At 42.9% G+C, this 16,464-nt stretch overlaps 1 protein-coding gene across 4 annotated transcripts in view; it reads right to left on the bottom strand.

Moving 5' to 3' along the window:
* nhsa (Nance-Horan syndrome a (congenital cataracts and dental anomalies)) overlaps window positions 1-10,929 on the bottom strand; it is a 71,384-nt gene extending 60,455 nt beyond the window's left edge. For all 4 annotated transcript variants that reach the window (XM_036141509.1, XM_021315748.2, XM_012861230.3 and 1 more), the window contains exon 1: window positions 10,437-10,929. In XM_036141509.1, the coding sequence (XP_035997402.1) occupies window positions 10,437-10,719 (283 nt within the window). In that variant the 5' untranslated portion in view covers window positions 10,720-10,929. The remainder of the gene's footprint in view (window positions 1-10,436) is intronic.
* Between the last annotated feature and the right edge of the window lie 5,535 nt (window positions 10,930-16,464).

Here is a 16,464-nt window from a genome sequence, read left to right as displayed (position 1 = left end):
ACGTACAATAAAGCTTTTATTTTTTTAAAGCTGTGACTCATCACCTAGTGTAAGATCCTTTATCTCCTGCTTCCAACTAATCTCTGACAACAGACAGCGAGCCAGCTATTCACATGGACTAAGAACAGGAGAGATCATAAGAACCATCTTTTTTTATTTCCACTTCCTGATTCCTGAGATGTGTTTTCAGTGTAATTCTGTTACATAACCTTTAAATATGCCTTTGTGGCAATACAGTTGGTTGAGGGGGATATCAAATGACTTAAAATTAGAGTTTGAAGGAGAAAAGGAAACCAGCCCAAGTAGAATGAAATGCTTCTGTCTAGCAGCGGTGAAACAAAGACCAGCCGACAATGGTTTTATGGCCGTCTCAGCTGTCAATATTTCTCCAGGTTGCCACGGACAAGAATGTGGAGAGACGTAGTAAAATGCACACTCCCTGAAGTTAAGATAGTTTAACCTGGTAAAACTGGAGTTGTTTCTGCATCAGTATTAAGAACAGAAGCTCCAGATGTAATCAGACTGGACGCTGAACACATGGTGAAGAGCCAAAAACAGAATATGGGTTTTATTTCAAGGAGTTTAACACAAAGGAGATCTTGACTTTACACAGAATAGTTCACATCCCAATATAATTGACACAATGTTATTTCAACAATTATTATCTTTGATTTTATTGGTGCTTTATGAATAAAAAAAAATTCTGAAAATACAAACTTGGGAAAATGTAATACCCTCAATCACACTGTTGGATATCTCTGCTGTCTTGGTGTAGTAAGATACTCTAGGTTAATAATGTTATAAAATTGCCTTCCTAGCACCAAATAGCACATGATCGCCAGCTAAGTAAGACGGTAACAGGTTTTGTGTGTATCGTGTATACAGTATGTGCAAATACCATTAACATTAAACAAGTCCTACTCGAATATTTTCAGCAACAAAATTACAATAATGTTACTTAATCTCATGCTACATTATGCAGATGCTCTGTCTGCAGTGGTGAATTTTCACACATCTCGACAAGCCAAAAACTCAGAGTGGCTACAACTGACGACAGTCCTACCTACTGTCTGATTATTTGGGTTATCAATTATTTGGGCACTCATGGTATACAGCATTAAACTTTCCGCCTCAGATCATTATGTTCATAAAAGGAATAAACTCTGTGAGATTGTGAAGCAATGTTTCCATCCATTTCTCATACAGATTTGAAGTGAACTTTAAAAATGTTGCAAGAAAGAAAATGAAAATGCAAATTAAGCATGTTTCCATCTACTGGTTTGGAGTGAATTAACCAGGCTACACAAAGCGTAATTTTGTCAGTTCCAGTTTAAGTTATCCATGGCTGTAATAAACAGCAAGTAGAAGTTACAAACCAGTATGGGCTAGCATAGGAGAAAAACTGAGAGAGGTTTTCAGGAACATGTTGCTATCGGGCAAAGTGTAATTGTTCTGTCATGTCAACTAGTATTGGTTAAATACTATCCGGAGACGTAGAAAAAGAAATGCAACGTTATGAGAATATCCAGAAAGATGCCGACAGTGAAAATAGCTGATTAGTTATGTGAGGTAAATCTTCGCTACGTCCAAACTAGGGCTGGACGACATGGCCAAACTTATTATACAATATATTTCCTAATTTCTGTCATACGATATGATTACAATATTGATATAAACAAAATAAAAGCCTTAGAAAGACTGCCATCAATGCCTGAAACAGATTCCTGTACAAACTTATGACAATTATTTTGCCATGTTTATAAAACTCCTCCAATATAACATCTTATAAATATTTGCTTTAAACAATAAAACACGCAAAATGACATAAAACACAGAACGTCAGTCAGTGACAAATGCTGTAATCATAGAGAATACTGTATATTCAAACATTAACTCTTTTTCGGAAAAAAACAAAACCCACCACAAGGTAGTGTGAAAACGTTTTTTGTGAAACTGATGACGTTATTTCAAATTCTGCCGTTTCTATCTAGCTTTTCTAATGCAATACATAAAAAATGTGCATAAAAAACTCGTTGATGGAAACACGGCTACAGAAAAAGTACAGAAACATTTCCAGATGTAGTAGAACGCTATGAATTGTACACCCTCCATCCCAATACACACACACACACACACACACACACACTACACAAGACAGGGGCACATCGAACACAACAAACTTGATGTGAAGCTTTCCTCATATTCATACCCACATAAAATGCCAACATACGTGGCAAGATTGGAAACAATGCAACAGGAGCTTTAAGAACAAGGAAAAACATCAAAAAGGAGCCGCAGCGCATTTCTTGGCTCAGTTCGTCTCAATTCACGAGTAACAACCTGAACTAAAGGCTTTGTTTACTTTATCGAGTTGACTGTGGCAATTCAGTCAGACCAGGCCCTGCTCCGCGTCTTCAAGGTTTGCTGACCTGTGGCCAACAGATATCACGTCAAAATCCACTCTGATTGGGCAGGCACGTCTTTAAATGGCTAATGATAAGGAAAAAATGGGGCGGATGGGGTGGGGGGGGTGGTTCTCTTAGAGCTTTTGTGTTTTGATCATGCATACAGAGGGGAGGGTGAGGAGGTCAGCAGGCTTTTAAGGTCAGTGGGTAGTTGACTTTACTTTAGTGCCGACTTTAATTGTACCCCTGGTGGCTCAGTCCCAGACTCTGGACTCCATAAACAATAACGAGAGCTGGGGAAATCGTTTGAATAAGGGTAAAGTTTACATGTGTGGCGAAACATTTACACACATGCCTCAGGGTGGTGAGGTATCTTGTCATGGTGACCCATGACTTCTGCAGCCTTGGAAAGCAGTCACCTATTTCCAATAACAAACCAAAACTCATCATCCTGTTAGGGAATCCGACGTTACAAAAACAAGAACTTTTCTCACACGGGTGCCAGCAGAGAGGCCCCTATTTGGCAAAACGTCGGCACATTCACCTGAAAACATACAGAAAACAAGCAGAGGGATTAAGACTGAGTCGGGAACACTTCTTCTGGTAAACGGTCTCGCCACAAGAATGCACGATGTAATAAGTCACAAACTTCCCTCAAGCGAATCAATGACACGCCTCACGCTTCATTTGAACAATACGCCACCTTTAATATACGGACCCGGTCTCTGTTTTCTCCACCAAACTCCCCTAATGACACGACTACTGAGGGGCAATTAGAGAACAAGGTCCCAGAAGTGAAGAGGCAGCACTGGGCTTTCCTGGCCACTGGGTTTCTGGAATGCCTGACCTGACAGAGCAGTTCAGCAAAAGAAAAAAAATCTCTTCAATTTACAGCCCAGGGAATCCAGCCTGTGGGAGACCTCAGATACTGCGGGGTACACAACAAACACATATTTCATCATTTATGCTACAGTTTGACAGATTTATGCGCTTCAGTTCTGAGAGGAAATAGAAAGGAGTGACATCAGCTGCATGACTGATGAAAGAAAAGGACTTGCAGCATCAATGCTGTCTAGGCTTCCTCACCGCTCGTCTGGGAAGGGGAGGATGGAGGGGGGGGGTGCAGGAATGACTGAGCAAAGACTTTGAAACCTGCACTATAATTAGCCAGGCTAGTATACCAATAGCAGGTTGCCTGGACATGCAGAAGTATGCAAATGGTTCCGTTAATGAAAGAGAAAAGAGAGCTAGAGGCTGGAGATCCAAGTTGCCTTTATCATCTTCTTGGTGTGAATTATTAGAAGTCTTTGTGCATCTGTCTGTTCAACTCGGCTACTTCATAATTAGGTCTGCACAGTTGTTTTGTGGTTAGCAGTGTCTCTCAGCCATGCAGGCTTTTCCACGCTGAGTTTGCATGTTCAACTTTTCTGAGGTGGCTTTAGTCTTGGTCATTAAAAGCCTGAGCAGCCTCCCCGTCCCTGCTGAAGCAAAGCCTATGGTAATGTCATGGGGCAGAGATGCACCGATCCAGTTTTTTTTCCGATCCAACCCAATACGATACCTGGGCTAAGCGTATCGGCCAATGCCCGACACAGATCTAATACTACTGTTGAATAAATGAACCGTATACCTTGCCATCATGTGAGTGAAGGCATCAGGCTTAAACAGTCTAATAAACATTGTTATAAAGGTCTTTAGCATGGTGCTTTTGGAGGTGCTTATTTTGGTGATGTGGAATTGACCAACTTTATCACCACAGCTCGCAATTTTCGTGTTGCAGATATTGCATGTTGCAGTCGGACTTGTCGGCGTATCAAGTTTAAAATGTTTCCAAATAGCAGACTTGGCTCGGTCCGGCGCTTGCTCCCTGTTGCTCTGTGATTGCTCATCACTAGCTGCTGTGCGGGCTCTGTGTGATGACGTAAACACAGTTTGCAACGTAAACACATTGCAAACATAGAATTGACGTGACTAGATCGCCATAACTGTATTTCTGTGTATGATAATAACAATAAAAAAAAGAAATGACTGGATAGGAATGCTAGAAGGGCGTCATTCATCCGATATCTGATCCAGCTAATTAATCAATATCGGAGCCGATATCCAATCCGGGTAAGGTGATCGGTGCATCTCTACCATGGGGGTGATTAGTTTTTTGTTTTTTATTGTATTATATATTATATTTATATTTATGTTTATATTATGTTTACTGCCACACTTAGCATTCTAAGAAAAGGCAAAAAAAAAGTTACATTTTGGTCTCATCTGGCCAGGGCAGGTTCTTCCACATGTTTCTGGAGTGTATTACATGTCTTGTAGAAAACTACAACTGGGTCTTTCATTAAGGTCAGAGCGTGTGATTAATAGTTATCCAGTCAATAGAGTTCCCCAGCTGAGCTGTGGATTTCTACGGCTCCTCCAGAGTTACCATCAGCCTCTTGGCTGCCGCTCAATGGTGAATGGTACCAGACTTTCTTCTTTATAGAAACACAGACTGAACTGTGCTCTGTGAGATTACCAAAGTGTGGGATTTTATTTTATAACCTTACCCTGCTTTAAACGCCTTGACGACTGTCTCCTTGACCTGTCTGCTCTGTTCCTTGGTCTTTAAAATGCCGACTATTCCATAATGTTTGCACCGAACGCGAACAAGGCGAATGGAGCAAGTGATTGACATGTTATCACCCATGTAAAGGTGATGTGAATGGCCCATTTCGAGCGATGCAAGTGGCATGAATTGGCCGAAACTGCGAACAGCGCGGTGGACACGCAAAGAGCTGGGCGAAATTTTGCCGCGATGTCCACGCAAATTGTATTTATGAGAGAGAGAGAGATGAAATGTCAAGCGACCAACAGTGAACAATTCGTCTTGTACGTGTACGGTGAGAATGCATCTTAACAAACCCCGGAGGTCTTTGTAGAACAGATTTGTACCAAGGTTAAATTACACACAAACGTTTGAATGCAATTTGCCACACTGGATTTTCCTTAGAAGTATTGGGGGATGACTAAACTATTCTTGACTAAGTTTTATTTGTACAGCTTCTCTCACATTACATTTACGCACTACTTTGTGTTAGTCTATCACATAAAGTCCTAAATACATGTGAAATGCGTGTTTATAACATAGCAAATAATGACTGAAACAATATGGCACTGTAAAATGTGCATTCTATGCCACGACTCTCTCCATACATTCGTTTCACTCGCTGACAACATACATTAACTGAAGCTCTACAGATGACTCCAGCATTGACTGACATTGGCCTCGGATAAAGTGTGCATTGACTCGTCAATGAGAGCTCACTTAGCACATCAAAGTCCCAGTAATGGCCGAACTGGGTCAATCAAATTCAGAAGGCAGAGTCAGCGAGCGAATGTGCTTCCCCGCCGAGAGGAAAGCAGCAGAGATGGGCAGGGAGACTCTAATAACCAGGCGGCGAAGCGCACAGACCCGCGCGGACGTCCCGCTGCAGAGCCGGAGATCTAATGATGGGGTACGGGGGTAACTGCAGAGCGTTAATAAACGGGTTTGAGCTTTTTTTCACGAGCTGATTCAGTGGATGGAAAACAGCGCATAGGGATGTCTGAAAGGTTTTCAAGTACAGAAGTGAGAAACTTCCTGCTGCAGGCCTCACGTGCATGTGTCGTAAATCACTGTACGACTTGACTTCTATGAACTGAAAAGTACAGAAGGACCTGAATGGGCAGTTAAAGGTGCAGTGAGGTGGTTTCAGGACAACGAGCTCAGGCAGGTGGTTCATTTTTTAGACATTAAGTAAAAAAAAATGACATTGAATTGTAAATGCTGTACGCTTGTAACCAAAAGCGGTGCCCGGTTGCTGCAATGTAAGCAAAGATTGCTCCCATAAAAGGGAAGGCATTTTTTTTTTTTTGGACAATAGTCTTCTATCTGAGGTCATCACGTTTCTCCTAAAATTACACACCATTTGGTCCTCGAAGGACATATTTATGCTCATTCTGTGAAGATGGGAACCGTTTTTATTTTCTCTGTTTAAAATCATCCCATCTAGATTTTTACGGCTTTACGGACTGTTTATGTTTCTCCAGAGATATGTCTTATCACAAGTTTATACTCTGCGGTTTTACTTAACGGCTGCGCAGAACCTGACAGAAGAGGACTGATTACTGCTCTCTGTTTTTGCTGCTGTGTTTAACTCAGATTGAGCCGGGTGACTACTGTTTTCCTGCGGTACGGTCTGCAGCGAGGAAGGCGTTTGAAGTGCCAGCCACGTGCCGTCGGACCAGAGAAGCCAGGGGGCCGCTGGTGTCACAGCGCCACGTCCAAACAGGGCCAGGGTAACCTAAAACCCAGCGAGGAACTTCAAGGTGGGACCCAGTCTGCCTGAAGAGATCTGATGGTAGTCCAGGGGGCAGACATGGATGGGGTGTCAGGGGGAGCTGTCCAAACATACGGCAGAGAGATATATGCCAGGCGCCTGGTTCATTTCTGTTTTAGTGTGTGACAAAGCATCAAAGAAAAAAGGACTTTTTGTCTTTAGATAACTGAAAGTGAACTTCTTATATTTGTTGAAACATTTATTTTGGGTGTCAATTTCTACACTACAAAAACGGAACTAAAAATAAGTAAATTGTTCTTAAAGTTAGTGTATTTGTCCTTGATTTGAGCAGGTAAATAAGATGATTTGCCATTGGAATAAGATTTGTGCACTTAAAATAGGAACAACTCATCTCCATCATCTTATTTCAAGTGCAGGATGTCTAATTATCTTATTTTAGGGGTCAAAATACTCATTCCATTGGCAGATAATCTTATTTACCTGCTCAAGTCAAGGACAAATACACTAACATTTTACTTATTTTTAGATCCATTTTTGCAGTGTAGAGCATTACTTCATGTTTAACGTATAGTTCCAAGGAAAAAATTTTCATTTGACTCTGACTTTTTCATATTTTGCCCACAAACTGAAACTTCAATGTATGTGGAAAATGTTATGGGTTTTAATTTGATAAACTACCAGAGCATGGAATGGAAGGGGGGGGGGGATGAATCCAAATGTTGTGTGATGGCCTCAGAGGTTTGTTAGAGAACATCAGTGAACAAGTAGCATCTCGAAGAGCAAGGAACGCAGCAGACAGGTCAGCTGAAATGCTGCGCATTCCTGGAAGAAAGCATGTTAGAGGCTGTTAAACATTAGAGACTGAGCCAGAGGTTCACCTTCCAGCAGGGCAATGACCCCCAAAGCTCCAACCAGAGCTACAGTAGAATGGTTTAGATCAAAGCATTGCATGTGTTAGAATGGCCTAGTCAAAGTTCAGACCGAAATCCATGGCAAGTTTGTCCAATCTCACTAGGTTTCGGCTATTCTACCAAGAAAAAAAATGGCACACGTGGCCATTTGACTGTACGAAGCTGGTAGAGACATACCCCAAAAGAACTGATGAAGCAGATGTGACAGTCTGTGCACTCCAAGCAAACAAATGTATTCAATCCATGTGAATCAGTGTAGGATTTGAAAAAAAGAAAGAAGATTTCCTCTTACCTAGATTTTACCCACATGGCCAATGGCTATATTTAACTTCATCTCAAACAGTGTTTATCTGATGCCCTCCCAGACTAACTCCATGTTACCAGCAGGTTGTTTATGGAACAGGCAGTCCCAACACTTTAACAGCAGGTTTAACATCTGCCTGTTTCTACGGCGCGATAAACAAACCCTCAGCGCCGGGCTCCTCTACAGTTCATCCTGTGGACGAGCCGCATCTCGGTGGGACCCACCCCCGCCTCCCGAAAGCCCTGCGTGCCTCGGACTGCTCCATTTACTCCGATTGTCATTCAGATGAGACGGGGTTCTGTTGTTAAAGGCAACGCCTGACACCATTACTTTGAAAAGCACAATTAACGACAATTAGGCTTTTAAAAGCAAAAGGGTTTAGCAAAAAAACAACAACAACAACAACAAAAGAAAAACTGCACGCAAGATACTATCACATCCAGCAACATTAGGGTGTTCATTCACATTTTAACGCTGCATAATTCAGGTGTAGAGATCTTCAGGTATACTCGTCTAGAGGTAGTTTTACAGCTTTCCTCATAGCCCCAGTACTTACAAACATCAGCTGACAGCGTCGAAATCAGACACAAACTGGCTGCAAGACCGAACAGACACTTTAGCAGTCTGTGGCCTGCAGCTGCGTAACACAACACAACTATGCATGCAAGCAAAACAAACCAGCAACTGGCTGATGAAATAAAGAATCACTGCAGACTGTTTAAATTGGCTTTAAAAAGGGGGGTCAGACTTTTTTTCCATTTTTTTTTCTTTCTTTTTTTTTTTTTTTTTGTTAGGGGAGGTTGCGGTGGAAAGCTGCCACACATAAATACCTCAAGGCAAAATTACCCATTTAGAGACCACAGGAAGCAGGGGTCTGGGGGAACATGCAAGGACTTGCTGAACCTAAAGTGGAGGGGGTTAAAATGCTGTGGTCACTGTCCCGGGGTCGGACGGGTCTCTTGATCAGATTGATACTCAACACACACACACACACACACACACACACACAACACACCTATATAAATATAACCCAGCACCGCCCCCCCCTTCCCAAAAGAGCAGGGGGCTCGGAGATTAAAAGAGCCAGGCGATGGCCGCATGCTGTGTTATCAGGGTAATGAATTCCTGCCAGATCAGCCGAGTGGACTTCAACGTATGAAGCAGGACAGCCGTGAACAGGTTCCTGGGTTCGAACGCGGACACTTTACAGCGCTTCTGAGTATGACTTTGAACAGAGTCGGGCAAATGTAAAAGGGAAACTAAGCTGCTGCTTACAAGCGCCCAGGCCAGCAGGGGCGCTTGTAAGAGAGCTCGATTTGTCACCCAGAACACAGATCTCAAAAAACGTTCAACTTTTTAGTCACCACTGTGAAGCGCGAGCCTCAAAACTTTATAAATAGCTTATCAAAATTACGGTTCTGCTTGTGAGCGTAACCAAATACACAAGCCACTGCTTCTGGACTCCACTGTATGTGCAGTCTAGACATGACTGGAGTCTTTATTGAATTGAGCTAGGGTTGTGCTACTAAAAGTTTTGTCTGATGCATTAGTTTGATTTAGGAACTCTGTCAGTGTGTGTGTGTGTGTGTGTGTGTGGCAGAGGATTGACCATTACATTTCCATTTGATATTTCCTACAACTGATTGACACCACATTTTAAATGTGTATAGAACGTGTTTGCATGCGTGGGGTGTCTTTTCATTGGCTCTGTAAATCTTTTATTAATATATATTAAATGATTTTGGCACAAATGCAGATCTCATACAGCCCAAAAACATTTGAAAACACACTGGTAGCAGGATGGCATCACTCCCAGTAGCCATTCTGACTTCAGCGGGTGTTTTTACTGTTTTCCTGACTGGGAACTCCAAAAATACGCATTCTCAGTCCAAAGAGAATGTGCCATAACATCCCTGAAACCCATGGCTGATGAATGATGTTCCTTAATGCAAGAGGGGCCCAGAATCAAACTGCAGTCGGGGCCCCATGTGTTCTTGGGCCGGCTCTGAGTTCTGAAGAAGGGAGAGGAAGAGTGGAAGCGCTTCCCGCATGGAGCAAAGTGCGTCACTAACAACGTTAAAGTCCCAGTGGCAGAGCTACAGGACGCTCTGAGAGAGTAACAGCGGCGTAATAGTTGGTTTTAAACAGCTGCTGACATGCGGCAGGGACGGCGTCATACGCCCCTCTACTCTACCAAAAAGACCGTCACAACTAAAATGAACTTTAAAGAAGTATTTGTATTTGCTGAGACCTTTTAAATGTCTGACTTTATATAAAAAAGTAGCTCACAGAGCTGAATCTGTACGCAGTGGCCTCACAGGAAGCTACGTTTAGCTAAACTTAGCTGACCTTACAGAACAGGGATATTATGTTATATCAAACAGTTGGAAAATGATGCGCCCTCGTGCCGGGTCTCATGCGAGGAGCCGCGCGCAGGACGGAGGTAGAGGCGCGCGCCGCGCCGCGGTGTGTGAGTGTGGAGCGGAGTACTCACGCACTGCCTCCTGTTTGGGGTCCAGCTCGGAGCAGCTCCGCTGGAGTTGGCCAATTTTGCCCTGCAGCCCCCTGACCCGCAGGTTGGTGGTCGCCAGGTCGCTCTCCAGCTCCTGGAATATGGAGCAGGCATGTCTGGCCAGGTCCGACAGCTGGCGCAGGGTCCGGGACAGAGCCACATTACTGATGGAGACCAGGTCCTCGAAAAGCAGACCCTCCTCCTCGCTCGGGGTCTGGTACCTGACCAGCAACTGGGGCTCCACGACTCTTTTGGCAAACGGCATGTTGTTGTGGAGTGGAGCGGGGAAGAAATCCAGCAAAAAGTCACCCAAGAGTGAGCAGAGAGCTGCTGTCTCCCCTCACTCCCTGATCCGGCCGTTCTGAACTCAGCTGCGGCTGACGCCCCCCATCCTTTCATTTGTCAGGGAGAGGACTGCTGTGCTCCTCGCTGCTGCGCCGGGTCATCTGCTGCCCCTAATGCTGCTGTGTTTTTCACTCCTCTAAACTAGAGGTGGTTTTTAAAAAAATGGCAGCGGGAAGACGCGGGGCGGACTTTCTTGGCCACGTGGATCAGGATTCCCCGGCTTCTGGTGGGACGGACGGAGGATGACAAAACATAGCAGGAACATCATGGGCTATTAGAAACTAGCAACAGTCCAGTTCAGCGAGGAGAAATTAAAGACATGCAAGCGACCTACTTGGATAACAGCTTAATTAAATGTATCTTTAATCAGATGTTGGTCTAATGTCTGGGATAAACCATTCTAACAAGGTCTACTTAGTACCAAAACCTCTTTTCATAAGGCCTTATGAAAAAAAATGGCCCTATTTCAACAGTATAGTTGATTGGTTCTACAGGCGACCTTAAAGTAGAACTAGTAACTGGCTAATTTATTAAGACTGTTATTTAAAATCTCATGATGTTCCAAAGATTTCCTAGATGCACGTGGGAGGAAAAACAGGCCCTCAGCATCACAGATCCTCCACCGCACAGTGGGCACAGGTCTCACTCTTCATCGTATTTGTTGCAGCGAAATCCAATTTTTGAGGTTGGGGAAAGTTGCCTAAAGGCTTGCAGGACTTGACCGTGCAGACATCACGTATCTTAACAATGCGAACGAGTAATGTGGCACAAAATATGACTTTAAATACATTTAAGAAACTGTTGTGGTAAGATAGGAAATCTTTAGAAAATGAAAACAGGTAGGATGAGGGCAGCGCTTAATAATTAGAGTACTATTTTAAAAACACGACTACAGTCACAGGCTCCCATCATACTTTGCATGTGTTTTCCTGACCTGGAGCCAGGAGTCTAGAAGATGATTAGGGAGGAAAGGTTCTAACAAATACCATGTATAAGAATCCTAAATAATAACCTTAAAGAACCTTAAATAATAACCTTAAAGAAACCAGAACATTTGAGAATGACAGTGAGAAAAACAGCTAGATTCAGTTCTCAAAGTACCAGTCCTGGAAATAATTGGCGGTTTTAATTTTTGGACCACTAAAGAGAGCCTAAGTGACCCCAGTGGTACTTGCAGAGCCGGCCCAAGGGATGAGCAAACTGAGCAGCAGCTTAGGTCTGCCGAGTCACCAGGGTCCTCCTAAGAGCAATCAAAAATGCTAATTTTTTGCATGTATAATGATTTCTATATGATCATAGATACAAAAATGCACAAATTGTGCATTTTAAACAATAATGTATCCTTGATGATGTAGAAATCATGCAAAAAATAAAAATAAAACATCACCTTGTTGACTTTTAGGTAGCAAAGGTTTTGTGCATCAAGCTTCATGGCTGCTAGCTATACTATAGTTTGAGATATGTAGCTTGCTGCAGAGCGTGCTGATTTATGTGATTAAAATAAACAGGATTTTTACGTCAACACATATGTTATGTGGAAGTTCTCCAGGAGCACAATTAAAATATGACTTTGGAGCCACAGAATCAGCCCAGTGCTGCTTCACAATCTCAATTGTGGTCAGTGCATCAGGTGAGGGAAAGAGTTGCCTTATAGTCTTATAGCATTTCATTTTTTTAGTTATGAGAATCACATAAACAGCACTGCCAGACCTGTGATGAGTTTCTAGCAGGTGAGTGAATGATCTGATGATCTGACTGATCGTAGCCATTCATGTTATTGGCAGAAATAATCACATTTTGCATGGGGGTGGGACCGGCCCTCGGTAAGTGTTCCACCGTGTGAGAACCACCAGCCCTAATGCGACGGGGCAGTGATGCTTTACTTCTAGCCTGGCCAAATTTGTACGCTTTTAAAAAAGAAAGCGTGACGTGCTTGAAGTGCTGTCATTGTCATTTCATTTCATTGCCACCAAAGAGGCAATAAAGTTGCTGCCATCCTCTCATTAACCCTGCAGCATAACACGTGTTATAACAAAGATTTATATCCTAATACACGCAAATTTTTGATCTCCAAAGAGTGGCAAAGTCTTATTTTAAGTAAGGGTTGTCCACTTATTTAACAGAAAATTATTTTACCTCCCCCCCCCCCCCAGTGCATCTTTGTGTTGGTTAACAGACGATTGCCGCTTTCACCTCGGTGTAAAAGGTCGGACCGCCTGGGCCGAGCCACATTCACTTTTGCTGAATGAGTGTTTAGGTAAATCCCACCAGCTGACGGAGCCAGAATGGAAAGAGGTGCTGGTCCGAAAGCTCATCCCGTGGCCTAGCTAATGTCCACACCAGAAGTGCAGCCTGTGCAAAGCCCGGCTGGGGGACAAAGGAGGGACGAGAGACGCGGCGCATGTCGTCATCTTAGAGTAATGTCGCTGCAACAAAAGAGCAAACTTGGACAAACGAACGCTGGCGATCTATATTGTGAGAAGGATTGGCTTCATCACATGACCAACAGGACCAACAACTATACTTTCCACTTCTTTGGTTGTACTCCAGCTTCTTTAACTCATTTCCACGACATTTCTGTCACCCTGGATTTGTGTTGGAGAGCATTAACTCTCTCTGTCTCCCTCTATGAGCTTCATTAATTGTAATAAGCATGGTAATAACCCAGCAGCAGACTAAGTGGGAGTCAGCTGGGGCCGCAATCACATCAAGCAGGGCGTACACTTAAAAGCCGACACACAACTGACATATAGTAGCCTCCTCGTGCCGTGCAGCTGTCATCTGGCAATGCAAAGCAAACACTTTTAACTGGTATTTATAGTTGAGCGAGAAAGGTCCCCAGCTAAGCTGTCTGATTGCATGAAAACCTGCACCTCTCTTGTGATGTGTGTGAAACAAACCCTACAGCTTGGGAGGATACCCTGAAAGATAATGCAGTGGGTAAATATTGGTTATACTGCGGAGGAACTGCAAGTGCTGCGTTGTTGTCTGGCGCTCGGCTCGCGCACTCCGACTCCTTCAGTTTCTCATAAGGGTGGGCTGGGCATTAGTTCTCCTTCAGACAAATCCAAACACTCTAAGTGGCCACTCTTGGACTAGGGATCACTTTTACTTTGTGTGCTACTGAGGTGATTTTAGTGATTTCAGTTGTGTGGGGAGACGGGGCGGGCCGTGCTTGCTTTGGGCTCTAAGCTAGATTTGCAGGATACTTTACAGCCTCACAATGTTGAACTTGCAGCATCTTCCGGCAGAAGCTTTGATGAAGACGCCACGCTGTGTATCCCGTTCGGAGTCTGTGGCATCTGCTTTTCGCAAACAACAACACGGCAGTGTGTGCATTGCGGAGACTGCTTTTTTGTATACTTTCTCAGTTTTAAGAAAATAGGTTCTAAATATAACAGTATTGTTTTGCATGATGCATTTGAATATGTGCAAAAACATTCATTAAAGGCAAAACACTAAATTGAGCAGATCAATGAGATTTTGTGTTACTTGCAGGTTGACATGTGTGTGTTTACAGCATCTAAGAGTAATGTGGGGTATCATTAATCATTAGCAGAACCAGCGCCCATTTTGTTCTAGGTGGAGGAGACACCCAGTCCACTTTTAATGGCAGGCTGAAAACGTTCCAGTTTGATTAAAGCTCGCTGTTGAGGTATCGTAGGTTGTCCTGACCTACTAGTGAAGTTGGAAGGGCTAGACTGCAGGAGGACTTGATGACCACCTTTCCTCACTCTGCTCTTCTTACGTCCTCCCACATGGCTGCAGATCTCCCTTTAACTTAAATAGCTAATAACATTCTAGCCTTACCTCTTTACTCGCTACAATGAGTATCATTTCATATGCAGCTAAATAAAAATGGCATGTATTTTTTTTTTATTTTTGGCACTCATACAAAAATTCTGTGGCATGAGCATTGGAGCTCAGAGATGCCTTATTTAGGTGTTGCTCAAATGGTGCTGCAGTGGCCCAATAAGAAATAGTCCCATTCTACAATATGCAGATGCTGCTTCTGCAGTGATATAGAATCACCCTTCAGCATGCTTAACATGGCTCCAATAGCAGGGAAATCCAAGTTATTTTCTGAGTAAGAAATACCTGAGTAATTGAGGCACTCATAGACATTTGAGCTTTCATCTCCAGACGTTTCAGGGACCATCAAGTATTGAAAAAAGAAGGAGGAGAAAATGACATCGTCGCAGAGGTTTTGTACACGGTTCCCACTCCCTTCATCCCAATACGAATTCAATTCAGTTTATTTATACAACACCAATTCACAGCACACATCGTCTCAAGGCACTTTATTCAAGATGACAGTTTCATTTAATGTCTTCATTTCTACACCCACAGACATGAGGCATGCCAGCACAAGTGGCTGGATAAGAAAGTATGACAGCAGCTTTACTTTAGCCCATCACTGTGCAAGTATTTATAGCTATTGCAGTGATTGGCTGAGTGTTCTCGTTTTAATGGTCCCTAGAAAGTATTCCTAAACCGGGGCCTCAAAGTTTGTGTCCTCTCAGCCACTTCCCTGATGTCTGCCGGTTATAAGTTTCTTTTGTAAAACTGGAGTCGCAGCACGCTGCTTGTGTTAGGATAAGCAACTTTATGCTCATCAACCCTGTTATGATCTACTGAACCCGACCTTATTTTATTGATTCAGACATCACTGGAGTGATTTAGGGCTGAATTGAATTGTTTGCAGGAAATTAACATAAGATCAGACTCTAAGGCCGATCTAAGGCCACAAAAAATGTAACGGGCCGCTACAGTCACTCCTTCCCCCAGGGACTGCCTCTCACAGCAGGGGGCCCATTGGTTTATCTTCCTCTTCCGCCGCTGGTCATCATGGGTCGCGCTGGAGGGGAACGATTTCTCTCTGTCCATGGGCTCAGACTGGAGTTCAGAGACCCGCCGGACAGCATCTGCTGGGGACAGGTCATCCAAAAGTGGGACTGTCCCCGGAAAATGGGGACGTATGGTCACCCTACTGCTAACACCCCGGTAAAACGTAACTATGATTTGTTTTAAACATAATGCTTGTTTTCATTTTCTTTGTGTACTAACATTTGATAGTGGTATGAATGTTAGTACACAAGATTAATGTCGACTTAATGGTGTTTCGTGTAACTTGTGCCCAACACGTAATTTCCGGTTGATGGTTCGCTACAGCGCCCTCTAGCTTCCTAAGTTACGGATTTGAGTCTGAATTATTTCCAAGAGAAAGGATTACATTAAGTTAAGTGTCCTAAAGATTATTTTTTATTTAGCAACTCATTCTTTAAAACTGTTATTTCCTCAAATAATGTTTCATCTAACTCAGATTTGGATTGTGGATGGGTTGAACACATAAAATTTGGTTCTAAATTAGTTAAGCTAATTTAACCTCATTGCATGTTCTTTAAGATGAACTTTGGTTCTTTAACTGAGATCTGCAGTGAACCAGGATTCACTGAATCATTCTGATAATGGTTTTTAACTATTTTATTGTCCTTTTGCTAATATAGTTCCTTATCTTTTATCTTAAATTTGATTAGTACTTCAGTTAAGTTTCACTTTCCTAGTAGAGAGGATTTGTTGGTTGAAATATAATGTTAATTCAGATAAACAGCATTATATAGTGGTATTCTCTGGATGTTCATTTTATTTCTGTTAATGCATTCTT

Source organism: Fundulus heteroclitus, chromosome 9 (genome assembly GCF_011125445.2).
Source record: "Fundulus heteroclitus isolate FHET01 chromosome 9, MU-UCD_Fhet_4.1, whole genome shotgun sequence".
NCBI lineage: Eukaryota > Metazoa > Chordata > Actinopteri > Cyprinodontiformes > Fundulidae > Fundulus > Fundulus heteroclitus.
Note: the sequence above shows the minus strand (reverse complement) of the source record. Positions and strands in the feature narration are given on the sequence as shown.